The sequence below is a fragment of the Rana temporaria genome, chromosome 4 (genome assembly GCF_905171775.1).
Source record: "Rana temporaria chromosome 4, aRanTem1.1, whole genome shotgun sequence".
In the NCBI taxonomy this organism is placed as follows: domain Eukaryota; kingdom Metazoa; phylum Chordata; class Amphibia; order Anura; family Ranidae; genus Rana; species Rana temporaria.
Genome location: NC_053492.1, coordinates 337,890,911 through 337,914,141, shown reverse-complemented (window position 1 = coordinate 337,914,141; position 23,231 = coordinate 337,890,911). Strand labels below are relative to the sequence as shown.

The following is a 23,231-nucleotide window of genomic DNA, read 5'->3' as shown; positions in this document are numbered from 1 at the left end:
GTGCAGTTTTATAGCACTAATCGCTGTATAAATGTGAATGGTCCCAAAAATGTGTCAAAAGTGTCCAATATGTCCGTCCCAATGTCACAGTCAGAATAAGAAAAATCGCAGATCACCGCCATTACTGGTAAACAAAAAAAAATATATAAAAATGCAATAAATCTATCCCCTATTTTGTAGACGCTATAACTTTTGCGCAAACCAATCAATATATGCTTATTGCGATTTCTTTTTTACCAAAAAACATGTAGAAGAATACATATCGGCCTAAACTGAGGAAAAAAATAAAAAACAAATTGTAATAATTATTAAATCAAAAAGTAAAAAATATTGTGTTTTTTCAAAATTGTTACGCTTCTTTTGTTTATACCGCAGAAAAAAAAAACGCAGAGGTGATCAAATACCACCAAACAAAAGCTCTAGTTGTGGGTACAGTGTTGCATGACCGTGCAATTGTCATTCAAAGTGCAACAGCACTGAAAACTAAAAATTGGACAGGAAGGGGGTGAAAATGACCTGTATTGAAGTGGTTAAGGGTGTGCACACTTATGCAACCATATTTTTTATTTATGTTTTACTTTCCTCCACCTAAATATTTCAGTTTGTTGTCCAATTGAGTATAGTAAAGGTCACATTAAAGGTGGAAATAGTTCTTAAATCATTTATCTTTGTCTAATTTTTTTACATCACAGAAACCTGACATTTTAACATGGGTGTGTAGACTTTTTATATCCTCTGTATCCTTCTATATATACTGTATCTTCTGTTTATTATTTTGGAATGGATTCAATATTTTGTTCCCTAACCATATAGCCGGTTTATATTTGCCGCTGCATATAGATATTCAAGAATAAATTGTCTTTTTTTTTTTAACTTTTCATGTTAACTAAATTATACAGCACCCTTTTTTTATTATTATTTGTATCCGAATAATTAAAAGAATAATCACCCAACTAATTAATTATGCAAATAATCATTAGTTGCAGCCCTAACACACAAAAAAATACACAGCAATGCTAAATAAAATATAATATTTAGTGCGATAAGGCAGGGAAGGAGCTTTGGAATGGGGGGAGTCACAGAAGTGAGCGTGGTCATCTGTTGGTTAGGGACTTAGAAAATATTTTTTTTTTGAAGAAGAGAGTACACTCTGTAAACTTGGCCTGAAAATGTGATTTTTTTTTTCTTTTTTTTAAAGTGTATTTTGTGCGTGTACTCGAGAGAGGAGCCAGACTGCAGGAGTTGGGAGTAGGCAGGCCTCCCCCAGAGGCAATCTGCCACCGGGAGCCGGGCTGAGACCACCAAACTCAATTCACATGTAGCCGAGACCAGGATCCGAACCCCTAGCTGCAGAGGTGAATGGCTTGTCAGCGCAGTGCCAATCGTGTTGAGCCACCGCAGCTCCCACCAATGTGAATGATGGTGCAAATAAAAAAAAGGAGTATCATGGACAGTAAATTGTTTTCCATAAGATACCGTTTGACTTCTGTACAACTGCCCTGTTGGATTTTCCCCACTTGATCAAGACAGCAGGCAATAAGCCTGCAGCACTGATCAGTGTATTCTGAACCCCATCCACACTGCTGTTCCTGGGGAGTGTTAGTCTGCATCCGGTCTCTACCATTTTGGAGTGAGGGGATCCACTGTAGGATACTCACAAAATGGATGCAGATTGAGAGGGTATTTGCATGCCCAGGAAAGGAGCCACTATAACCCAGGCACTGACAGATGTACTGTGTCTGTCTCTGGAGAACCAGGTACAGAGAAGTAGACAAGCTTCTTGCATTTTCAGCGGAACTGTGTCAGCTTGTAGGTGTTTCCAATTATGTCATCACCCAAATGTAGTAGAAACATACACAAAATAACACACTGTGGGGGAGATTTACTAAAACTGGAGCATGCAAAATCTGGTGCATAGAAACCAATCAGCTTCCAGGTTTTAGGGCCGGTTCACACTGGTCCGACATGCGCTCTGACTTCCAGAGCACAAGTCGCACGACATGTCAAAATCAATAGTTCCCTATGAGAGCCATCTTAACTGGTCCGACTTTGAAAATGCTCTGTGCACTACTTTGGTCTGGCTTGGACATGATTTCAGCTCATTTGAATGTATGTCGGATCATTATATTTACTGATCTGACTTGTGGCATGCAACTTGTGCTCTGAAAATCTTGAAGGGGAACCTCACACCAATTTTTTTTAAATGTGGGTGCTTTGGGGCAGGGGGTGCTCCAAAGCACCTTGTTCCCATGTTGATGGGGACAAGGGCCTCTTCCCCACAACCCTAGATGGTTGTTGTGGGGATCTGCGGGCAGGGGGCTTATCGGAATCTGGAAGCCCCCTTTAAGAAAGCCCCCCCCTCCCCATGTGAATGAGTACGGGATACATTGTATCCCTACCCATTGACCAAAAAAAGCATTGTAGTGTTACAAAAAACAAGAGACCGTTTTTGAGAAGTCCATTATTAATAATGAAGAATGTCCCCCCTTGTCGCTCCAATGTGAATCACAATGTTTACTTTCTCCACCGATGTCTTCTTTCTCCGGTTCCTCCGCTGATGTCTTTCGTCTTTGGTTCCTTTGCCGCTCTCCTCTGACGCTGGCTCCTGCCGTTCTGTGAACTCCGGTGTCCGACAATTATATAGGTATGGGGCATGGTCATGCAGTGACATCACCTTGAGACCCCCCCCCACCCCTTGTGACATCACAGTCCTGGCCTTTGTTTTTTGTTTTTTTTTATAAATTTGTCATGAGGATTCTTCCATACCAGTGCCAAAGGAATTGTTTTTGATTGGTCAAAGTACAAGTCGCAATCATCTCAAAGTCAAAGTCAGATGAATCTACAGAAATGATTCTAGAATGTGTACTGGGGATCAGTTTGGAGGCTACCCACGTTGGAGTAAATGACTGACTGACAGCCCATCTAGGCAAACTGGTGAGGGCTCCATTGATCCTCTCAAAAAGGTGTGGGTAAGGCTGCTACTGGGGATCAGTTTGGAGGCTACCCATGTTGGAGGGAATGACTGACTGACAGCCCATCTAGGCAATCTGGTGAGGGCTCCATTGATCCTCTCAAAAAGGTGTGGGTAAGGCTGCTTGGTGCTATATATGTGCCTTGTTCCTTTGTATCTATGGCAAAGTAAGTATGGTCTGTTATTACCAGTGTAACAGTTGAGCCTGGTTTTTATACACCTTAAAGGGTCACTAAAGAAAAAAAATGTTTTAGCTGAAATGACTGTTTACAGGGTAGAGAGACATAAAAGTTAACTGATTCCTTTTAAAAATGATTAAACATAGATAAAAATCAATCATATAATGTGCCTCTAGTTTCACTTTCGTTTTTAAACTGGTTTCATGTTTCTGTGAAGTAGAGAGAGACACAGAACAAAAACAAACAAATCCAGGGCAGTGTTTTGTTTTTAAAATGAATCTGATTGGTTCTGAGGAGTTTTAGACACACAGCTTGGACCACAGTGAAAAGCTGCTATGAGATTTTTCATAAGGAGCCAGACAAGCAGGAAGTGTGGAGATCAGAGCAGAATTACAGCTACTTCAAAGCAAAAACGAACAATGAGGACATGAAACTAGGACTGCAGTAAGGTAAAGGAAGCTATTTAGCTAAAAAAATATTTTCCTTTAGTGATCCTTTAATATGCCCACACACACACACATCAGCTACATCCTGAACCTTATTCTGGGAGAGGAACAATTATATATTAAAGCCCAGATTCACAAAGCACTTACGCCGACGTATAACAAGTTACGCCAACGTAAGTGAAAATGTGCGCCAGATGTCACAATGTACAAAATTACCTATGAGGCAAGGGGCAGCAGGAAGAAATTTCGTAATGTTTGGGGTAGATGGGTAGACTCCATGGACACCAACCCTGGAGACTTATAAGGGACTGTTGTTCTTGAATGTACTGTATGAGACGTATTGTGCACTTATGGTGATGACAACTGTGGGGACTGGGGAGGCAACGACACACGACACATGAGAGGGAGTTTTCTATGTTTATTTGTATGCCCTAGTTTTTTGTTGTTTTTATTTATTTTGTTCTATGTTGGGCATGGTGCTCTGGATCTACGTTACATGAAATGGTTTAATTATACTGTTTAGAATCTTTTAGACAGGAGTGCGAATTTAGAATAACTGGTTCTAAGTTGGTAAAATGCTGTATGCACTTTAGGAGAATCCATGTTAGGATTGTTCTCTGTCATTTTGACGGCTATGGAAATGTATGGTGGGGGAATTTTATATCTCCTTTAATTTTCTGACTATTTTTCTTTGTGATTACTTGTCATTTCTATGCAATGTTATCTCCTGTAACCGTGTATATGGCTGATAATAAAAACCTTTTAAAAAAAAAAAGAAAATGTGCGCCAGACCCACAAACTAATATGAGCCTAAAAACAGGCTACACCCCGCCGACGTATCTTGCTTACACCGGTGTAGAGTGGGCGCACATTTAGGCTGGGAGCATGGTGCTGCTCCCATTGATTAGGCATTCAAACATGCAAATTAGGGAAATACGGCGATTCACGAATGTGCGCATGCTACGCGAGATGCGCGCAAGTTGTACGTCCAGCGAGAAGTTATTCCCCATAAAGGAGGTGCAACCCAGCAACAGACATGATCAGGTCTGCACCAGGGAACACAAGCCGGCGTATTTTGCGTTGGACGTGTGTCTGGCTGGGCGTACGTTATGTTCATGGCGTACGCCGTGATCCAGCGTAACTTAGGCAGTTTTGCCGGCGTGGTTGTGAGCAAGCGCATAGGGCTGCGTCCAAGTCACGGCGCATGCCCAGTTTGTAATACGTACCTGTCTGGCGCTCGGCCCATCATTTGCATGGGCTCACGCCCACTTCCACCTACGCCGGCTTACGCCTTCGAAACCCACGCCACGCTGGCGCAGCTTTGGGAGCACTGGCTTGCTGAATGCAATGCTTGACTCTCTGCGTTGCGTTGGCGTAGCGTATAGTGTTTACTCTACGGCGGCATAATGTGCGCCTTGCTTTCTGTGAATCTGGGCCTAACTCTGTATCATAGATGTGGTGTAGACACACATCATGCTGATCGGTAATAACTTCCCCTCTGCACTGTTAAGCAAATGAGTAATCCAATTCAAATTCCAAATTACTTAGTTGCACTCTTGCACAGTTGTTACACATATCTTTGTTAGGGCTATAATTTGACAATGATTTACTATATCCAATCATCATTGATTCACAATATTCAGAATGATTTTAAAAGTGTGTTGTGCTGTGTTTATTTTATAAGACTGATACAAGTTTAGCTCACATAATGATTTGATATAATTAAATAAAAGGAGACCCCTGTTTATTTGTTAAACTTGGATAATTTGTTTGTGTTTTTGTTCATCCTTTTCTCCAGTTTAGGGTTTGTTGTTATCCTGTTGTACCATATTTACACTGCAGGTTCTCAAAGGGGACCAAACATCACCCGTCACAGTAAGTATATCCCCAAAGGGGTTTCAGGATCTGGGTGCCATGGGAATGGCCCATGGTCCTGGACTTGTAAAGCACCCCTAGTGTAACTATATTTGTTACATTACAAGCCAGGGTGAGTGCTGAACACACAGATTCCAAAGCAAATTTTACAAACTGGCCCTGCTTATGTGGGGGTCCAGGTGTGGTTCCCAAGATTTACATTGAGGGCAATTGACATGGAAACTGTTAGTGAGCCCTGAGGCACAATACAATTAGACCTTAAAAATAAAATAATTGGTTTAAAAAACTTCTCCAGAGCAGAAAGGGTACATAACCTAAAGACAATAGGAGTTCCACAGAGTGGGTGGGGTAACATGAGGTAGTGGCATCTACACCATGGTTTAAGGCTAAACATGCTATGCCTTGAACTGTACGAATAAGATAAATGCTTTATTTTGAGCTGTTGTATAATTGTATATACTACAACTGGCAGCAATCTAACATGACTGATTCTCTTTAGGCTAATTTGTGAAAAGTTGGAAGAGCAATGAGATTTTTATTTCGCTAATATTAAAATGAGCAACACAAACATTTTTATGTTCATATTTTTATGCAATACAGTTGCAGTATAGAACATTTTATATACACTACTATTTAACCCTAAGGAAGATGTGCTTTTAAATGCATGAAAGTAACCTTTAAAAAAAAAAATATATAAAAAACAATATGTGAGCTTTACAGGTTTATGTGTGTTTTCTGCAAAGCTTGATTTACTAGGATTTTTTCAGTGAGGTAAATAACATTTTTAAATATGAATTTCAGGTTTATACAATTACATTGGTCCAGCTTGGACCAATGTAACTATACACATGCCATACCGGGCTGATGCCCCTGGAAGGTATAAATACTCGAGTTATCTCCACTTTTTTCCAAATCCTGTGTTGTGTGGCTTCCTTAACAAAGAAGGTCAGCCACGTGCCATACAGAGGATGCTATGCACTGGACGATTTAACAAATTCTTGTATTCTTGTATTCTGTTTTGCCTTAGTTATTATCGTGTTACCTTACTTCAATCTGTTCCCTTTTCATTTTCTCTTTACTTAAAAAGAGTTGGTTTAACTTAGCCAAAAAATAGGATTTTTGTACTCACCGTAAAATCCTTTTCTCTGAAGTCCATGGATGGACAAAGCTTCCTTATACTCTTGACTGTAGGGTTATGTTCTGTCTATTAGGAGAGGACTCTGCCTACAGTCAAGAGTATAAGGAAGCTGTGTCCGTTCATGGACATAAGAGAAAACTGCTTATATATGCAAGAAGAGAAAACTGCTTATATATGTAGATGAAAAACTTTGCAGACTTGATTTAAGTTGACTAATGCCCTTGCTGTAGGTGTAGGCCATTTACACACCACCAGGAGCCTGGCCAAAAGACTCTCAAACAAGCTCTCTCAGATTCAAATCCCTGTGCGCTTCCTCTTCCCTGTTTGAGTAGCTGTAAGCTCAGCTCTGCTGCAACAGAGATATCAAACCATGCATGTGGAGTGGTGTGAATCAGAGAGAGCTCGTTCCTGCAATACTGGAGGCAAGAAGTAACAGTAGGGATCATCTTAGCAACAAGGCAGGATAGGAGTAAGTCATCTCTCAGTTTTTAGACCAGGCTTTGGGAGGTATGTATATGGTCTCACAGCCGGGGCATTATTCAACTTTAATCAAAGCTGTAAAGTTGATAGTCATCTACAGGTTTACCTGCATAGGCATTTTATTTTATTTTAAATGGTGAACCAAAAACCAAAAGAATCTTGTAAAAAGAAAACTGGTAAGCTGCAATATATTTAATTTATGATCAATGATTTAGAGATCTTGTAGTAAAATTCATCTTGTAAAAAAACTAAAATAATTTCTTGTCTGGCTTCTGATTTTATCAAGGTCCAAAACAGACAAATAAGACATTGCCTACTTACCTAGCTTTACATGACCATTATCAGTCAGAAGAATATTTGCTCCCTAAAAGAAAAAAAGAAATAACAAAAAGTTTGTTTAGAACAGGATCCATATTTGTTGTATCCAATATTGACCGATACCCATATATTATCAGGATAAGTTAATCTTGTGTAACCTGCTTTTGAGTCTCTAACATTCCAATTCATATGACAAATTTACAAACATTGCCAAGGCAGATATCAGAATGATTAAATATAGAATTTATCACCAATATGTTAAAGAAAAGGATATATGCCCAATGAGGGTGTACACAAAGCAGAAGACATCTAGCTGAAGTCAGCAACCAGATGTGCTGGAAAACAACCGAGAGTTGGAGAGGTTTGTCAGAACTATGATACAGAAATAGACCAATTTTCCTAAATTTCATATGGAGGCTTGAGATTAAATAAGCCCCAGAAAAAAAGGTCAGATTCTGGACATAAGTCTTCAAACAGAACATCCTGTTTTTATATCACCCTATTGGAGGTCTGCAAACAGATTATTTGAGGAGATGGGTATATACAGGAAAAGCCAAGGATAACTACATTCTATGGTCACTAAGTAGACTATATTTGAACAACCTTGAATTAGTAATAAAACTTTGTAACACAGCAAACTCAATTGCTTCTTCCTGGTAAGAATACCACTTTCAAACAAAGTTTTACAAGAAAGCCTTGGCGGGAATGTTTACCAAGCTGGGCAATTCTAAGATATGTTGGTAAACAGACAAGCAAGGCTGAAACAATAATTGATTATGAAAATAGTTGTCAACTATTTTCATAATTGATTAATCGGCCAGCCGAGTAGTTGACCTGCATACAGAATGCATTATTCGTTTACATATCAGGAAATACAGTGCAGCATACATACAGCTCAGTATCCCGTCCATACATGTCAGTATACACAGTGCAGCACACATATAGCTCAGTACACCATCCATAACAGCATGACAGTAAGTGCCTGAGAACTTGTTAATGTGTGAGGAGCAATGCCTCATGGGACATGTAGTCCTGGGTAGGAAGTGAGTGGTTCTAAAGGCAGAAGTTTTTTTTAGAAGAGGAGAATCAGGGCTGCTCTGTGCAAAACCATTACACAGAGCAGGCAAGAATAATACGTCTGTTATTAAAAAGTAAAAAAAAAAAAATGTAACCACTTCCATACCAGGCCTAGTCTGGCACTCCTCTCCCTAATGTAAAAATCATCATTCTTTTGCTAGAAATTACTCAGAACCCCCAAACATATATATATTAGGGGTGCAACGGATCAAAAAACTCACGGTTCGGATCGTTCCTCGGATCAGGAGTCACGGATCGGATCATTTTTCGGATCAGCAAAAAAAAATTTGCAGCCTCCATGTGCCTCAAATTGCCGCCTCCCTGTGCCTCAAATTGCCGCCTCCCTGTGCCCCAAATTGCCACCTCACTGTGCCCAAATTGCCGCCTAACTGTGCCCAAATTGCCGCCTCACTGTGCCCCAAATTGCCGCCTCACTGTGCCCCAAATTGCCGCCTCACTGTGCCCCAAATTGCCGCCTCACTGTGCCCCAAATTGCCGCCTCGCCAGGGTGGAAGAAGTGAGAGGGCAGCCAGCAGGGCTGGATTTCCTTTCCCTGCCACCCCAAGGCCAGGTTTTGCAATGCACCCCCTCCCCACCAACCGAACCACCCCCCGGAGAATAGCAGTTGGATGGCAGGGGCGGCACGGTTAGTTCAAATATTTTTTTGTTTCTTCTTTTTTTTTTTTTATTACATTATCACTTTTTTTTTTTTTTTGTAGCTTGTCGTTTTTACTTTTTTAATTTTTGTATAATTTTCTTATTTTTAATATTTTTCTTCTTCTTTACTTTTTAATTACTTATTTTTTTATTAATTGAATTATTTCTTTTTTTTTTTACATTTAACTTTATTGCTATTACACAAGAGAAAACAATTCCCTGTGTCATAGCAATTGAAGGTGACAGGTTCTCTTTGTTAACCCTGTCAGCTCCAAAAACAGTCCTCACAGTTGAGATGGGGAAGAGCATAGCTTACCCATCTCACTGTGTGCTATTTGCAGCAAGGACAGGAGACTCGTCAGCTGGGGGAGGAGGAACGAATGGACGGAAGGCAGCTGGAGGGGGGGGGGGGGGACGGACGGACGGGAGGGGGGGGGGTTATCAGAGCCAGCAGGGAGAAGTGTGGGGGGAACGGATGGACGGCAGCAGAACATTCTCTGCTAGAAACCAACTGAACTCACCGCCCGTATGTTTAAACGTCTCCACTCCTGCTCGTACACAGCCCCACCTCCTCCTAAGCCCACGCTGTAATAGACAAAACACATCAGCGCATTGGACACGCATTCTGTCTATCACAGCGTGGTTAGGAGCAGGCGGGGCTGTGTGCAAACAGCGGAGACAATTTCAATGTGTTTTTTTACCCCTTTGCTCTGCAGTCCCGCGGCACACCACGGATCACGTGTGTGCCGATCCGAAGTCATTGATCCGTGCGGATCACGGATCAATGACGATCCGTTACACCCCTAATATATATATATATATATTTTTTTTTTTTAGCAGACACCCTAGGGAATATAAAAATGCCTTTTTAAAAAAACGGTTTCATGAATTAAAAAATAACAAAACAGTAAAGTTAGCCCAATTTTTTTGTAAAATATATGTATGTTACACCGAGTAAAAAGATACCCAACATGTGATGCTTTAAAATTGCGCACACTCATGGAATGGCGCCAAACTTCGGCACGTAAAAATCTCCATAGGCAACTACAAGTTTAGTGTTACAGAGTAGGTCTAGTGCTAGAATTGTTGCTCATGCTCTAACGCACATGGTGATACCTCATGTGTGGTTTGAACGGTGTTTACATATGTGGGCGGGACTTGCGTGTGTTTGCTTCTGAGCGCGAGCTACCGGGGACAGGGGCATTTAAAAAAAAATGTTACTTTCTTTTTTTTTATCACTTTTATTCCTATTACAAGGAATGTACACATCCCTTGTAATAGGAATCGTGCATGACAGGTCCTCTTTATGGAGAGATGTGGGGTCAATAAGACACCACATCTCTCCTCCAGGCTGGAAGGCATGAAATTGAGAAAAATAAAAAATCACAGATCTCGTGCTTACTAGCCGCGATTGCGGTTTTGTTTACATCCGGGTCCCAAAAGTGACTTCATAAAGTCTCGCCCGGGCCTTCAACGGTCATAGAGATGACTGGTCACCATAAATCTCTATGCTTGTCATCTGGCGCCGGATGATTCTTTCTCTGGGTCCTTGATGGCACGGGAGAGCCTGGAGAAGCACTGGATGGCAGCGAGAGGGGGGCGTCCCCTCCCGTGGCCTGTAAGAACAATCAAGCGGCAGAACTGCCGCTATGATCATTCTTGCTGTGCACAGAATCGCCGGCAGAAAATATCATTCAGATATCCCAGCTGAAAGTCCAGGACGTCATATGACGTCCTTGGGCTGTAAGTGGTTAAAAACTGTGACGGAAAGATCAGCATCTGAACCCAGAGAAGGTGGAGGCTGATAAGTAATAGAAGGCATTACAATTACATATCCTACTTCTGGGTGTATTTATTATTATGTGTATATTTATAAGTACAAGTACCTGTAATATGTATTATTACTTTCACTTTCAGAGAATACCGTAAAAGAACCCCTTATAGTATTGATTATCTGCTCTTTTTGTACTATACAGGGCTAATTCTAGTTTTTTTTAACCCCCATGATGACAGGTGATACAAACAAAATGCATGTCTTATGCCTGGTTTACACTTGTGTTTTTTTGGTGCTTTTTGCAGAAACGCACTACAGTTCATTAAATATGGTTTCCTATGGGACACATTCACATCTATGCTCTTGTCAGCCGCTGCCTATTTGGAAAGCGTCAAGGACTTTTTTCAATGCAAAATGGTCCTTTTTTTGGTTCAACATTGTGTGTGCAAAAATGCAAAACACACAGCAAAAAGCAGTGTAGAAACTGATCAAAAGCAAACTGCCTGGGCTACACCGCAGCAGTGGCTGGAATCCTTCCATGTGTCCCAGACTATCATCGGGCTTGTTGATAATTGAGGCCGTGGCTTGCTGGAGCAGGATACATGTGTACATGTGATACAATGTGTGAACCAGTGCCCTCTGGTTGACAGTGTCATGATGAGCGCGGCTTTCTCTCACTGCCCACCCACTTCCGACATCATCTTCCCAGATTGACAGGAGTTGAGTTTGCAGGCTTGATCGGTTGCAGCTTATCAGTGCCCATAAGTGCCACCTAATCAGTGCAGTTTATCAGTGCTTATCAGCACATCCGCATCAGTGCAGCCTATTAGTGCTTAGATATGTTCTTGTTTGCTAACTCCAGGATAGGCTTATGAAGTAGAGCTACACAGGGGTCCATTTGTATTTTAGAATGAATTGGCGTATTGACCAAAGCGTACATCCGGATCCACAGTCTTAACTTTGGGGCATGTCCACCATATGTGCTTCATATCGCCCTGGTCTGAAGAACCCCTGAGACACATCGCTAGGTATGTAGGAAGGTATTTTGCAATACTCGCTGGGGTGTAGTACCATCTAGACATAACTTTGAACAAATTCTCTAATGCTGTGATGTTACGGGAAGAATGAAAAATAGCATTTCCACTTTTTGGACCAATCCCTCAGGGGAATAAAGGGCACCTAAATTCGCCTCCCATCGTGCACAGTAGGAGGGGGCTGAAGTGTTGGATGCTCCCAGAAGGGAAAAGTAGAGTAAAGAGACTAGGCCTTGAGTAACCGCATGGGTATGGCATCTGGTTTTGAATGCAGCCGAGGGTCGAGAACTATCATAATTTCTAACCAGGGTGTATAAAAAGTGGCAAATTTTGATGTAGTTGAATCTCTCTCAATCAGAAGCTTCAAAAAATTCCTGAATCTGCTGAAAAGTGTATAACCCCCTCAGTCGTGAGAAAGGAGTGGACAGTTGTTAGACCTTTGGAGTGCCACCAATGAAAGCTATGGAGGTCATCTAACCATGGACAGTTGAAAACCTCCAGAAGAGGTAAGTGAGGTTAAAGACGTCCAGCGGAATATTTAAACTAATCTAATGAAATGGGAAGTTTGCTGTTAAAGCATGTTAAACCGAGTCCGGTAAGGAAAGCACGTGATTTAGTCTGGTTAACGTAAAGTCCCAAAAAGGAGATCAAATTGTGCAAAAGGAAAAATAAATTAGTAAGACTGGTGTGAGTGGACGTGATATACATTATGACGTCATTGGCGAAATAGCGCCAGTTTATGATGCACTCCAGCCAATTCAACCCCTCGAATATCGGGATTTAAGCGGATATGTTCCGCCAGTGGCTCGAGGGCTATTATAAAGAGTAGCGGGAACAAAGGGCAGCCTTGGCGCGTACCATGTAGAATAGGACATTTCAAGGATGTGTACCCCATATATTTGAAGGAAGTTGTCAGCTGGGAATACGACATAAGAAAGGATCACCCAGACCCCTATAACTGAGGACTTCTTTCAGATATCCCCATGGGACGATGGTGAGCTAGGTGGGTAAGAAGAAGCATATGGTATACATGATCAGTGTCCTGCCGATTGGCGAGTACCTTGGTTAAGAGTTTTCCATCTATATTAATAAAGGAGATCGGGTGAAAATTCACCCACGACTGCGTATCTTTCTCAGGTTTCTGAAGCATCACTATTGAGGCCCGTAACATGCCTTGTAAGATGAGGGACCACGATATCCGGTAGTGTCTTATAAAATAAGACAAGATAAAGGGGGTTCCCCTGGGTGGACTTTTAAGGCACTAATAGTATTCCAAAATATACAGTATATTGAGAGTAAAAAAAAGGGTTTTATTCACAATTGTACATGTTTATCAAAAAAATGAAACATTGAATTATTTATATTTAAAAATAAGTTTTAAAATAATTGAAAATATACACAACACGCTGGGTTCAAGCAATGAGGTTGCCAGTCAAAGAAGGACATTATTAGGTTTGTTGCGGATCTCAAATAATCAGGTACATGTACATATAACCCTTCATTAACATATAAACTGCTATTGTAGCAAATTATTACTCTATCTATATAATATGTACTATTTAGACTTATTTAGGTACAATCTTTTATTGGTATTTATTATCTTATATATTTTTATGGACCTCCATCCCAGTCCCAGTATATCCCTTCTGGCTGATCCACCGGCATCTTGATCTTTGGAACGGGATGAACATACCAAACTTGCATTAATTGATAACCTTCTTTGACTGGCAACCTCATTGCTTGAACCCAGCATGTTGTGTATATTTTCAATTCTTTTAAAACGTATCCAATGAAATATTCATCATCCTTTATAATACGCAAGTGAATAATTGCATGTATATATATATTACATATAAAAACTTTTTGTATATATTTAATAATGCTATAAATGCATGCAATTAACTATGTATTCTTACGATCCAGATGAACCAATTATCCTTCTATACACACCCCTGAAGAAAGCTATTCCGAAACGCGTCAGTGTATAGAAGGTTCATCTTGTATTTACCTATATAGTGATAACCATTGGAATTGTGTATTTTAATTCAATGTTTTTTTTTTTTGATAAACATGTACAATTGTGAATAAAACCCTTTTTTACTCTCAATATCCTGTATATTTTGGAATACTATTAGTGCCTTAAAAGTCCACCCAGGGGAACCCCCTTTTTCTTTTCTCATATATACTGGATGTGGCACAAGCTTACATTTGCCATTCACCCTTCTCTCTATAAAATAAGACAGTGAACCCATCCGGCCCAGGGCACTTATGCACTTTAATGCCGCATACACAATCGGAAATTCCAGCAAGAAAACCGTGGATTTTTTTACGACGGAATTTTAGCTCAAACTTGTGTTGCCTTCACACAGTCACACCAAATTCCGACCGTCAAGAATGCGGTGACGTACAACACGATGAGCTGAGAAAAATTAAGTTCAATGCTTCCGAGCATGCGTTGACTTGATTCCGAGCATGCGTAGGCTTCTTCTCCATCAGAATTGCATATAGACGATCATAATTTCCTACAAGAACCTTTCCCGCTGGAAAATTTGAGAACCAGCTCTCAAATTGTTCTTAGCGGAAATGCCGACAGAAAAATTCAGTTGAAGCCTACACATGGTCGGAATTTCCAACCAAAAGCTCACATCGGAATTTCCGATCGTGTGTACACAGCATAAGTGTTTTAATTAGAGGACGCACTTCGCCTTCTGTAATATCTGCCCCCTGCTTAGTGCTGTAGGTCTGTAAGGGAAGGTAGAGACGATTTCTGTACGAAAACCCAAACCTCAGTACCAGAGGCAATAGCCTCAGGCAAATAAAGCTTCACTAGATGAAAACAAAATTTATCCAGGATCTTAACTGAATTTGACGTCCGAACCTGAAATCTAGTTCTTATTAGCCAAGAGAGCCCATCTTATTGGCATTGGCGTAAAACCTTTGCTTAGTAAAGCACAAATGTTGTTCCGCTCCATCCGTCAAACAGAGATCCAGGTCACAGCATAATTTGTCAAACGAATAACCTATTATGGGTTGAAGGGTGTCATTTAAGCTCAGTCATGGCAGAATCCAATTCAGCCTCCAGACGACTTTGGCCTGCAGCTCCTCCTTCCTTCAGGAGGAATGCTGAATGAGTTGGCTGCAGATCACCGCTTTATATGCCTCCCAAAAGGGTAACTGGAGAGAGACCGAAGAAACGTTAAGTTGGAAGTATTCCACCGAACGAGAACAATTGTCGACAAGCGTGTCATGGTATAGAAGAGAATCATTCATTCTCCAGCTAGATGATGGGGCGTAAGCAAAAGAGAACTGCAAACCACCAAAGTCGGGTCATGGTCAGACCAGGGCACCATCAATATAATAAGCAGTCGGGGGACGTACGCTTGTTCAATATGAGAGTAACGTGCATGACGGTGGGAATAAGAGGTGTAACCTCTTGTCAGGGGATGTAATTCCCGCCATATGTCTACTAACCCCATGGTATTTAAAAGGTCACTGAAAGATTTGGAAGGAGCGTTCAAACCCCCTGGATCAATAATGATCCAAACTGGGGTTGAGCACCAAGTTAGAATCTTTGCAGAGTAACAAAGTACCCTTGGAGTGGGTGTGTTCAAGGTTAAATAAATGAGACAAGAAAGGGAGTTGACGCTCATTAGGAGAATAGTAGGAAAAGACTGTCACATCCAAATCCATCAAGGTACCCTGTAGTAACAGGTAGGGGCCCTGTGGATCCGCTATGGATTTCTTAAACATAAAATGAACTCTATTATGAAACATGATGAGGATTCCATGCTGTTTAGTAGGAGCCTTGGCATGATACACTTGGTGGTAACGAGCGTCAACATATTGCGGGGTTGAGGATGACGCAAAATGTGTTTCTTGTAGACATGCTATATTAAATCCACAGTATCTCACAAAAGTGAGTACACTCCTCACATTTTTGTAAATATTTTATTATATATTTTCATGTGACAACACTGAAGAAATTACACTTTACCACAATGTAAAGCAGTGCGTGTTTAGCTTTTGTAACAGTGTAAATGTGCTGTCCCCTTAAAATAACTCAACACACAGCCATTAATGTCTAAACCGGTGGCAACAAAAGTGAGTACACCCCTCAGTAATAGTGTCCAAATTGGGCCCAATTAGCCATTTTCCCTCCGCGATGTCATGCGACTTGTGAGGCCTTGTACACATGGTCGGACCAAACCGATGTGACTGGTCCGTCGGACCGTTTTCATCGGTTCACCTCTGAAGTGGCCGTACGGCCTGATATGTGTACACACCGTCAGTCCAAAATCAGATCGGGTCAGAACGCGGTGACGTCAAACACACGACGTGCTGAATAAAACAGAGTTCAATGCTTCCAAGCATGCGCCGACTTGATTCTGAGCATGCGTGGGTTTTGAACCAATGCTTTTCTGTACTAACCATCGGTTTGGTCCGATGGGGCAGCCGTCCATCGGTTCGGTTTTGAAGCATGTTTTTAAATTTTGGACCGAAGGAAAACAGACCGATGGCCTATACACATGGTCGGTTTGGTCCGATGAAACTGAACTTCGGTTCATTCTCAGGTGTGAATGGGGAGCAGGTGTGTTAAATTTGGTGTTATAATTCTCACTCTCTCATACTGGTCACTGGAAGTTCAACATGGCATCTCATGGCAAAGAACTCTGAGGATCTGAAACAAAAATTGTTGCTCTACATAAAGATGGCCTAGGCTATAAAAAGATTGCCAAACTTTATGTTTCATATGTTTCACCTGTGGTGCTTGTCCAGCAGCGCACCAACACCTTTGCAGCCACTGTGCTACATGCTGGGTGTTTGGTGTGCTCCTGCACCTTTAAGGAGGGGTGGCTCCCCTTCAGTCCACCTGCCCTTATCTATCCATCAGAATGCATGTGCCTCCATTGTGGCGACACTCAATGTTTAGTGTTAGGACCACAGATTACAGGGTGCCTTGGCGCGGCTCTGTGGCTCACGCATGCGTTTTCAAATGTGTGCGGACAAAACCTGTTTTTAACGCATACTGTTAGACAGGTTAATTGGTTGTTCTGTGAGCTGGTCGGTAAGTAGGCTTGGTTTTTCCCTGGGCATTCCCCAGGTTTTGTTGTTAAAAAAAGATTGCCAAGACCCTAAAACTGAGCTGCAGCAAGGTGGCCAAGACCATACAGCGGTTTAACAGGACAGGTTCCACTCAGAACAGGCCTCGCCATGGTTGACCAAAGACATGGATCTCTGTAACCATGTCCTGTGGTCTGATGAGACCAAGATAAATGTATTTGGTTCAGCTAGTGTCAAGCGTGTGTTGCGGCAACCAGGTGAGAAGTACAAAGACAAATGTGTCTTGCCTACAGTCAAGCATGGTGGTGGGAGTGTCATGGTCTGGGGCTGCATGAGTGCTGACGGCACTGGGATCTACAGTTCATTGCGGGAAACATGAATGCCAACATGTACTGTGACATACTGAAGCAGATCCCCTCCCTTCGGAGACTGAGCCGCAGGGCAGTATTGCAAAATTATATTGACCCCAAACACACCTCCAAGATGACCACTGCCTTGCTAAAGAAGCTGAGGGTAAAGGTGATGGGCTGGCCAAACATGTCTCCAGACCTAAACCCTATTGAGCATCTGTGGGGTATCCTCAAAACAGTAGGTGGAGGGGGGCAAGGTCTCTAACATCAGCTCTGTGATGTCATCATGGAGGAGTGGAAGAGGATTCCGGTGGCAACCTGTGAAGCTCTGGTGAACTCCATGCCCAAGAGGGTTAAGGCAGTGCTGGAAAATAATGGTGGCCACACAAAATATTGATACTTTAGGTCCAATTTGGAAATTTTCACTTAGGCCCCGTACACACGACCGGATCTATCCGCTGGGATTGATCCGCGGATCAGTTCCAGCAGACAGATCCGGTTGTATGTAGGCTCGAGCGGACATTTTCCAGCGGATAAAAATCCAGCCGACGGATTTTCAGCGGATAAAAATTTCTTAGCATGCTAAGAAATCTATCCGCTGGAATCTGTCCTTTGGACTTATCCGGTCGTCTGTACAAACTCACCGGATAAGTCCGCCCGATCCCCATCCCTCGCATGCGTCGAAGTGATTCGACGCATGCGTGGAAGTATTTACCTTCCAGGGTCGCGCACGTCGCCGCGTCATCGTTGTGGCGATGGTGCGGCACGTCACCGCGTATGTTTTCCGCTGGGATTTTGATCTGATGTGTGTACAAGCCATCAGATCAAAATCCGGAGGAAGAATGTCCGCTGGAAACGGTCCGGCGAACCGTTTCCAGCGGAAATCCTCTCGCCTGTACGAGGCCTTAGGGGTGTACTCACTTTTGTTGCCAGCGGTTTAGACATTAATGGCTGTGTGTTGAGTTATTTTAAGGGGACAGCAAATATACACTGTTACACAAGCTAAACACGCACTGCTTTACATTGTAGTAAACTGTAATTTCTTCAGTGTTGTCACATGAAAATATATAATAAAATATTTACAAAAATGTGAGGGGTGTACTCACGTTTGTGAGATACTGTATGAGAACGAAGGTAGCGGAAAACCTTAGTACGTTTTTGAAGTTATTTTAGTCCCTAAACATTCAAGGGACATAGGAAAATTCTAAAATGTTTTAGGCAAAACACTCACCAAAGTGGCCATAGGGGCATGAGCATTTCTTATTGCCTGACTCCCCGCATATGCAGTTCTGGGCGCTGGGCAGCGGATTTAAAAAACTGGCTCCTAACTTTTTTAGCTCCTAGATTCTAAACAAATTTGTCAAGCCCTGCCATACATCCCAGGAGTCATCAGGAGGGGAGGATGAGGGGTTTTCTCAGCTAAGCACACTCTCCTGCAAGCATGCTTGAGCCAAGGACAGATGGCGTCCAGGAAGTAAATGTTACATGAATCATTCAAGATGGCCACGGCCAGAAATGCTAGTTTAAAAAAAAAAAAAAAAAAGTGATTTCTCAATAAAATAAAGCAGAGAGACATGGCTGTGATTTTTGTTTTCTAAACACGTCATTTGAAGTTGGCTTTGCTTACATGCATGTCTGGATACCTTTTTATTAAAGCATGTCTGGAAAATATATACTGTTATTTATGCACATTTCTTAAGAAACCATGTTGTGAGCCCTGAACTACAGCGTCCCACCTTCATAACAGGTGTTGTGTAGATCGGCAGCAAAGAGCTCAGATAGAGCTGACAATACTATTTGGGATTTTAGTGCAGCATTGAGGTCCAGCTCCTCACCGAAAAAATTAAAGTCAGCAGCTACAAATATTGCAGCTATTGACTTTTAATATATGGACACTTGCCTGTCCAGGAGCCCGTGATGCTGGCACCCTAGCTGATCTTTGGATCGGCTGTCGGGTGCAGCCGCCGTCATTCCTGGTAAGCCTTTCGACTTCTCAGCTCGTTCCATACTGCGCACGCGTAGAGCGCATTGTACTTTCTAATTGGCCCGCCGATGCAGGAAGGTGGAGGGGCCCCGAACTTCTGAGAGAAAGTGGGTCAAAAACAGGTACCCGTTCTCCCCCTCCCCAATGAAAGGTGCTAAATGTGGCACCGGAGGGGGAGGAAACAAATAAGCAGAAGTTACACTTTTTAGTTAAACTTCGCTTTAAGTACACACAAATTTGTAGATAGATTAAACCAAAGGTTGTAAAAATTAGCAATAACCATTTTGGTGACCTGCCTAGTTAAGAGAAATGTTACTGCTAGAAAAATGAACTAGCCTTTTATCTGCTGGAATGTAGCATTTTCTAACTAAAAGTGTCAGGAGTTCAGGACACGCCTGTGAGTGTTGACATCCCATGTATGTTTGTTTTTCCTGTGCCTCGTAACACTGACCACCGTGCTGCTCAATTTTAGAGAATCTCTGCTTTCTCCTGTCCGTGACACTGATATTATAATGTATCTGCTCACACAAATCATCATCTAACTAGATGCAAAGACAATACAAGCTTCGTACCCTTATTCTTTCACTTCTTATCAATGTCTAAAAACAAGTATCTTTCCTTCCTATTCATTCTGCTGTATGGATCTGTCATCATCCCTCAGTACAAGTAAAAATGTGTTCTAGACATGCTTGGGTATATAAAGGTCATAGAGATTGCCAGCGTAGTCTACATATATATAGGGTATATTCAATAACTTACCCTAAAAAAAAAAAAAACATTTTTTTTTTTACACAATCCCATCAAAAGCAATTTTTAAAGTGATTGTAAAGGCAGTTATTTTCTATCTTAATGCATTCTACGCATCCCTCAGTGATGTTGCAGAAGTGTTTTGGCTGCGGGGGACTCCACCCCTCCTTGGCTGAGAAAGCAGTCCGGTGCCACTGGCTTCTGCTGCTGTCAATTAAAGTCAGTCAATGAGGAGAGAAAGATGTCAGAGGTTTGCCGAGGCTCTGTCTGAATGGACACACGGAGCTATGGCTCGGTTCAGGTGCCCCCAAAGCAAGCTGTTTGCTGTGGGGGCACTCAACAGGAGGGAGGGGCAAGGAGCACCGAATAGGGACCTGGGAAGAGGAGGATCTGGGCTGCTTTGTTCAAAACCACTGCACAGAGCAGGTAAGAATAACATTTTTTTATTTTTTTGTTGAAAATAACAAACGAGGATTTTACAATCGCTTTAATATATACTTGTAGTAGAGCTGCACGATTTTGGCTAAAATGAGAATCATGTTTTTTTGGTTTTTTTTGCTTAGAATAAAGATCACGATTCTCGCAGTGTAACATCATCTTTCACATTATGCAAAAAATAAATTGGGATAACTTTACTAATTTTTTTTTAAATCCATTAAAGTGTATTTTTTCAAATAAAATTGCTTTGAAAGATCGCTGCGCAAATACGGTGTGACATAAAATAACCACTATTTTATTCTCTAGGGTCACTGCTAAAAATATATATATCATGTTTGGGTGTTAAAAGTAAAAATCATTATTTTCTGCTAGAAAATTACTTGGAAGCAACTAATGTTTGAAAATGTTTGGTCTTTAACCACCTCAATACCGCACGCCGGCATATGACTTCCTGGTATTGAGGGGGTATTGAGGGGGGATATCTGAATGATGCCTGCAGCTACAGGATTCCTTCAGATATCCTTATTTTCAGCCGGCGATTCTGCAGTTCCTTCCTTCCCCCCCTCCCGCCACTATGCGGTGCTTCTCGGGACTCTCCCGTGCCATCGAGGGCCCAGATAACAAATCGGCCGGCGCCAGATGACGAGGATAGAGATTTCTGGTGACCTAATGGTCACTGGTCATCTACATAACCTTGGGAGGCCCGGGCGCGATGTTATGATGTCATTCCCGGGTACCCAGAAGTAAACAAAGCCACAATCGCGGCTGTGGGCATAAGATCAGTGAATTTTTTTTCACAATCTCATGCTTTTAAGCCTGGAGGAGAGATGTGGGGTCTTATTGACCCTGCATCTCTCCATAAAGAGGACCTGTCACACACTATTCCTATTGCAAGGGATGTTTACATTCCTTGTAATAGGAATAAAAGTGATGAAAAAAATAAAATACGATTTTTTTTTTTAAAAACGCCCCTGTCCCCGGTAGCTCGTGCTCAGAAGCAAACATACACGCAAGTCCCAAGTATGCAAAGTACTAAAAACTGCCCCCCCTACTTCAGTACAGCCCTGCGCTTAGGATGATTCTAACAATCCGAAAATAATCATAAAATCTGTTAAAAATAGGACACAATGTAAACAATGATAGCAGCTGCTTAAATAAAATAGTTCATGTAAAAAGGCAGAAAAATGACACCATGCTCGTACAGAGCTTATATATAGTCCTGCAGCAGCGCTGCAAACCCCTGGATTGCTGTGTGTGCTGTGTATAGTAACCAAATCAGAAGAATCAATGATATGTGCGCCAATCACCACAAAGGAATTCACCGCGTGGGGGGATATGGGGTCCCCTTCGGGGAAAGCACTCACCAGATGGTTAATTAAAAACCGCGTTTCAATGTAACATATCACTGTCAGATGGTAGATTGGATCAGCATACTGCTCTATCTCCTTGATCACCGTGTAATTTTCACTCTCCAGATAATGGCAGTTACATAAGGGAAGGAAAAATCCACATAGCGCAATATAGTTTTGATAATATTTAATATCACCCAAAAAACATATAAAAGCGTATCCCCTTAAGACAACATGCGTACCAGATTGGTGAAATAGTCAGGCAAATATATATAATTGATGTGGATGTTAGTGTCACTCTCACTGTTACTGGTAGGACCCCTGAAGACCGCTTGGATGACCTTCCTGTAGCTTGCTTCCTGGTTTCCTTTACCAAGTGGAGCGCATAACATCACTTCCGGTCGGGATGCTGGATAGCAACGCTCTGACGTTTCGTCCGTTCGGACTTCCTCTAAGAGCGTGCTAGTCCTATGCATCCCCCGGAATTAAATAGCATTGCGCCGCCCCCCAGCCAATGACGAAGCTCCGGTCGGTGCTGACACTCCCTCCGTGTGTCACTGGTGCATTCCTCTCCTTCGGGCGCCGTGTGTAACCCCCCCCCCCCCGGAGGGGAGGAGATCTAAGAGACTAGGCTTTGTACTGCGCTCCCATTGCAGCTCACTGCTCCCACCATAGAGCACGTTCGTGAGCGGAGACAAGGAGTAATGCAGTGCACGCTATTGTGATCAGAGGGCTGGAACTAATTTAAGGAGCTAAAGTGTTCCATGTCAGGCGTTCTGTCAAGTGAGGGATTACCCGCACTCCCAAGAATAACCAATGACACGTTTATGTTGGACGTATTCATACCATAACATGGGTGCCCTGAAAGCATCTCACATATAAATGGCTGTTTCATAGTATCCATAAGCCAAATTGGTCTGTGCAGTAAAACATAAATATACAATATATAATATATGTGCACATATACTAGAGGGGAACGAATCCTTACATACATAAAGAACTTATTAAATCTTGAACACAATTATACATATAGGTGATGCAACCACGCAGAAAGTGGTGTGTGAGCATACATATGAACCCATATCCATGTATACATATAAAATTCATTATGACTAAATTTTTTTTTAATAAGATATAAATCTATTTTATATCTTATTAAAATTTTAGTCATAATGAATTTTATATGTATACATGGATATGGGTTCATATGTATGCTCACACACCACTTTCTGCGTGGTTGCATCACCTATATGTATAATTGTGTTCAAGATTTAATAAGTTCTTTATGTATGTAAGGATTCGTTCCCCTCTAGTATATGTGCACATATATTATATATTGTATATTTATGTTTT

At 41.8% G+C, this 23,231-nt stretch overlaps 1 protein-coding gene across 2 annotated transcripts in view; it reads right to left on the bottom strand.

The window, feature by feature from the left end:
- Nucleotides 1-23,231, bottom strand: part of MAP4K3 (mitogen-activated protein kinase kinase kinase kinase 3) — an 831,592-nt gene that overhangs the window by 524,173 nt on the left and 284,188 nt on the right. For both annotated transcript variants that reach the window (XM_040350750.1, XM_040350751.1), the window contains exon 7: nt 7,411-7,453. In XM_040350750.1, coding sequence (XP_040206684.1) covers nt 7,411-7,453 — 43 coding nt within the window. The remainder of the gene's footprint in view (nt 1-7,410; nt 7,454-23,231) is intronic.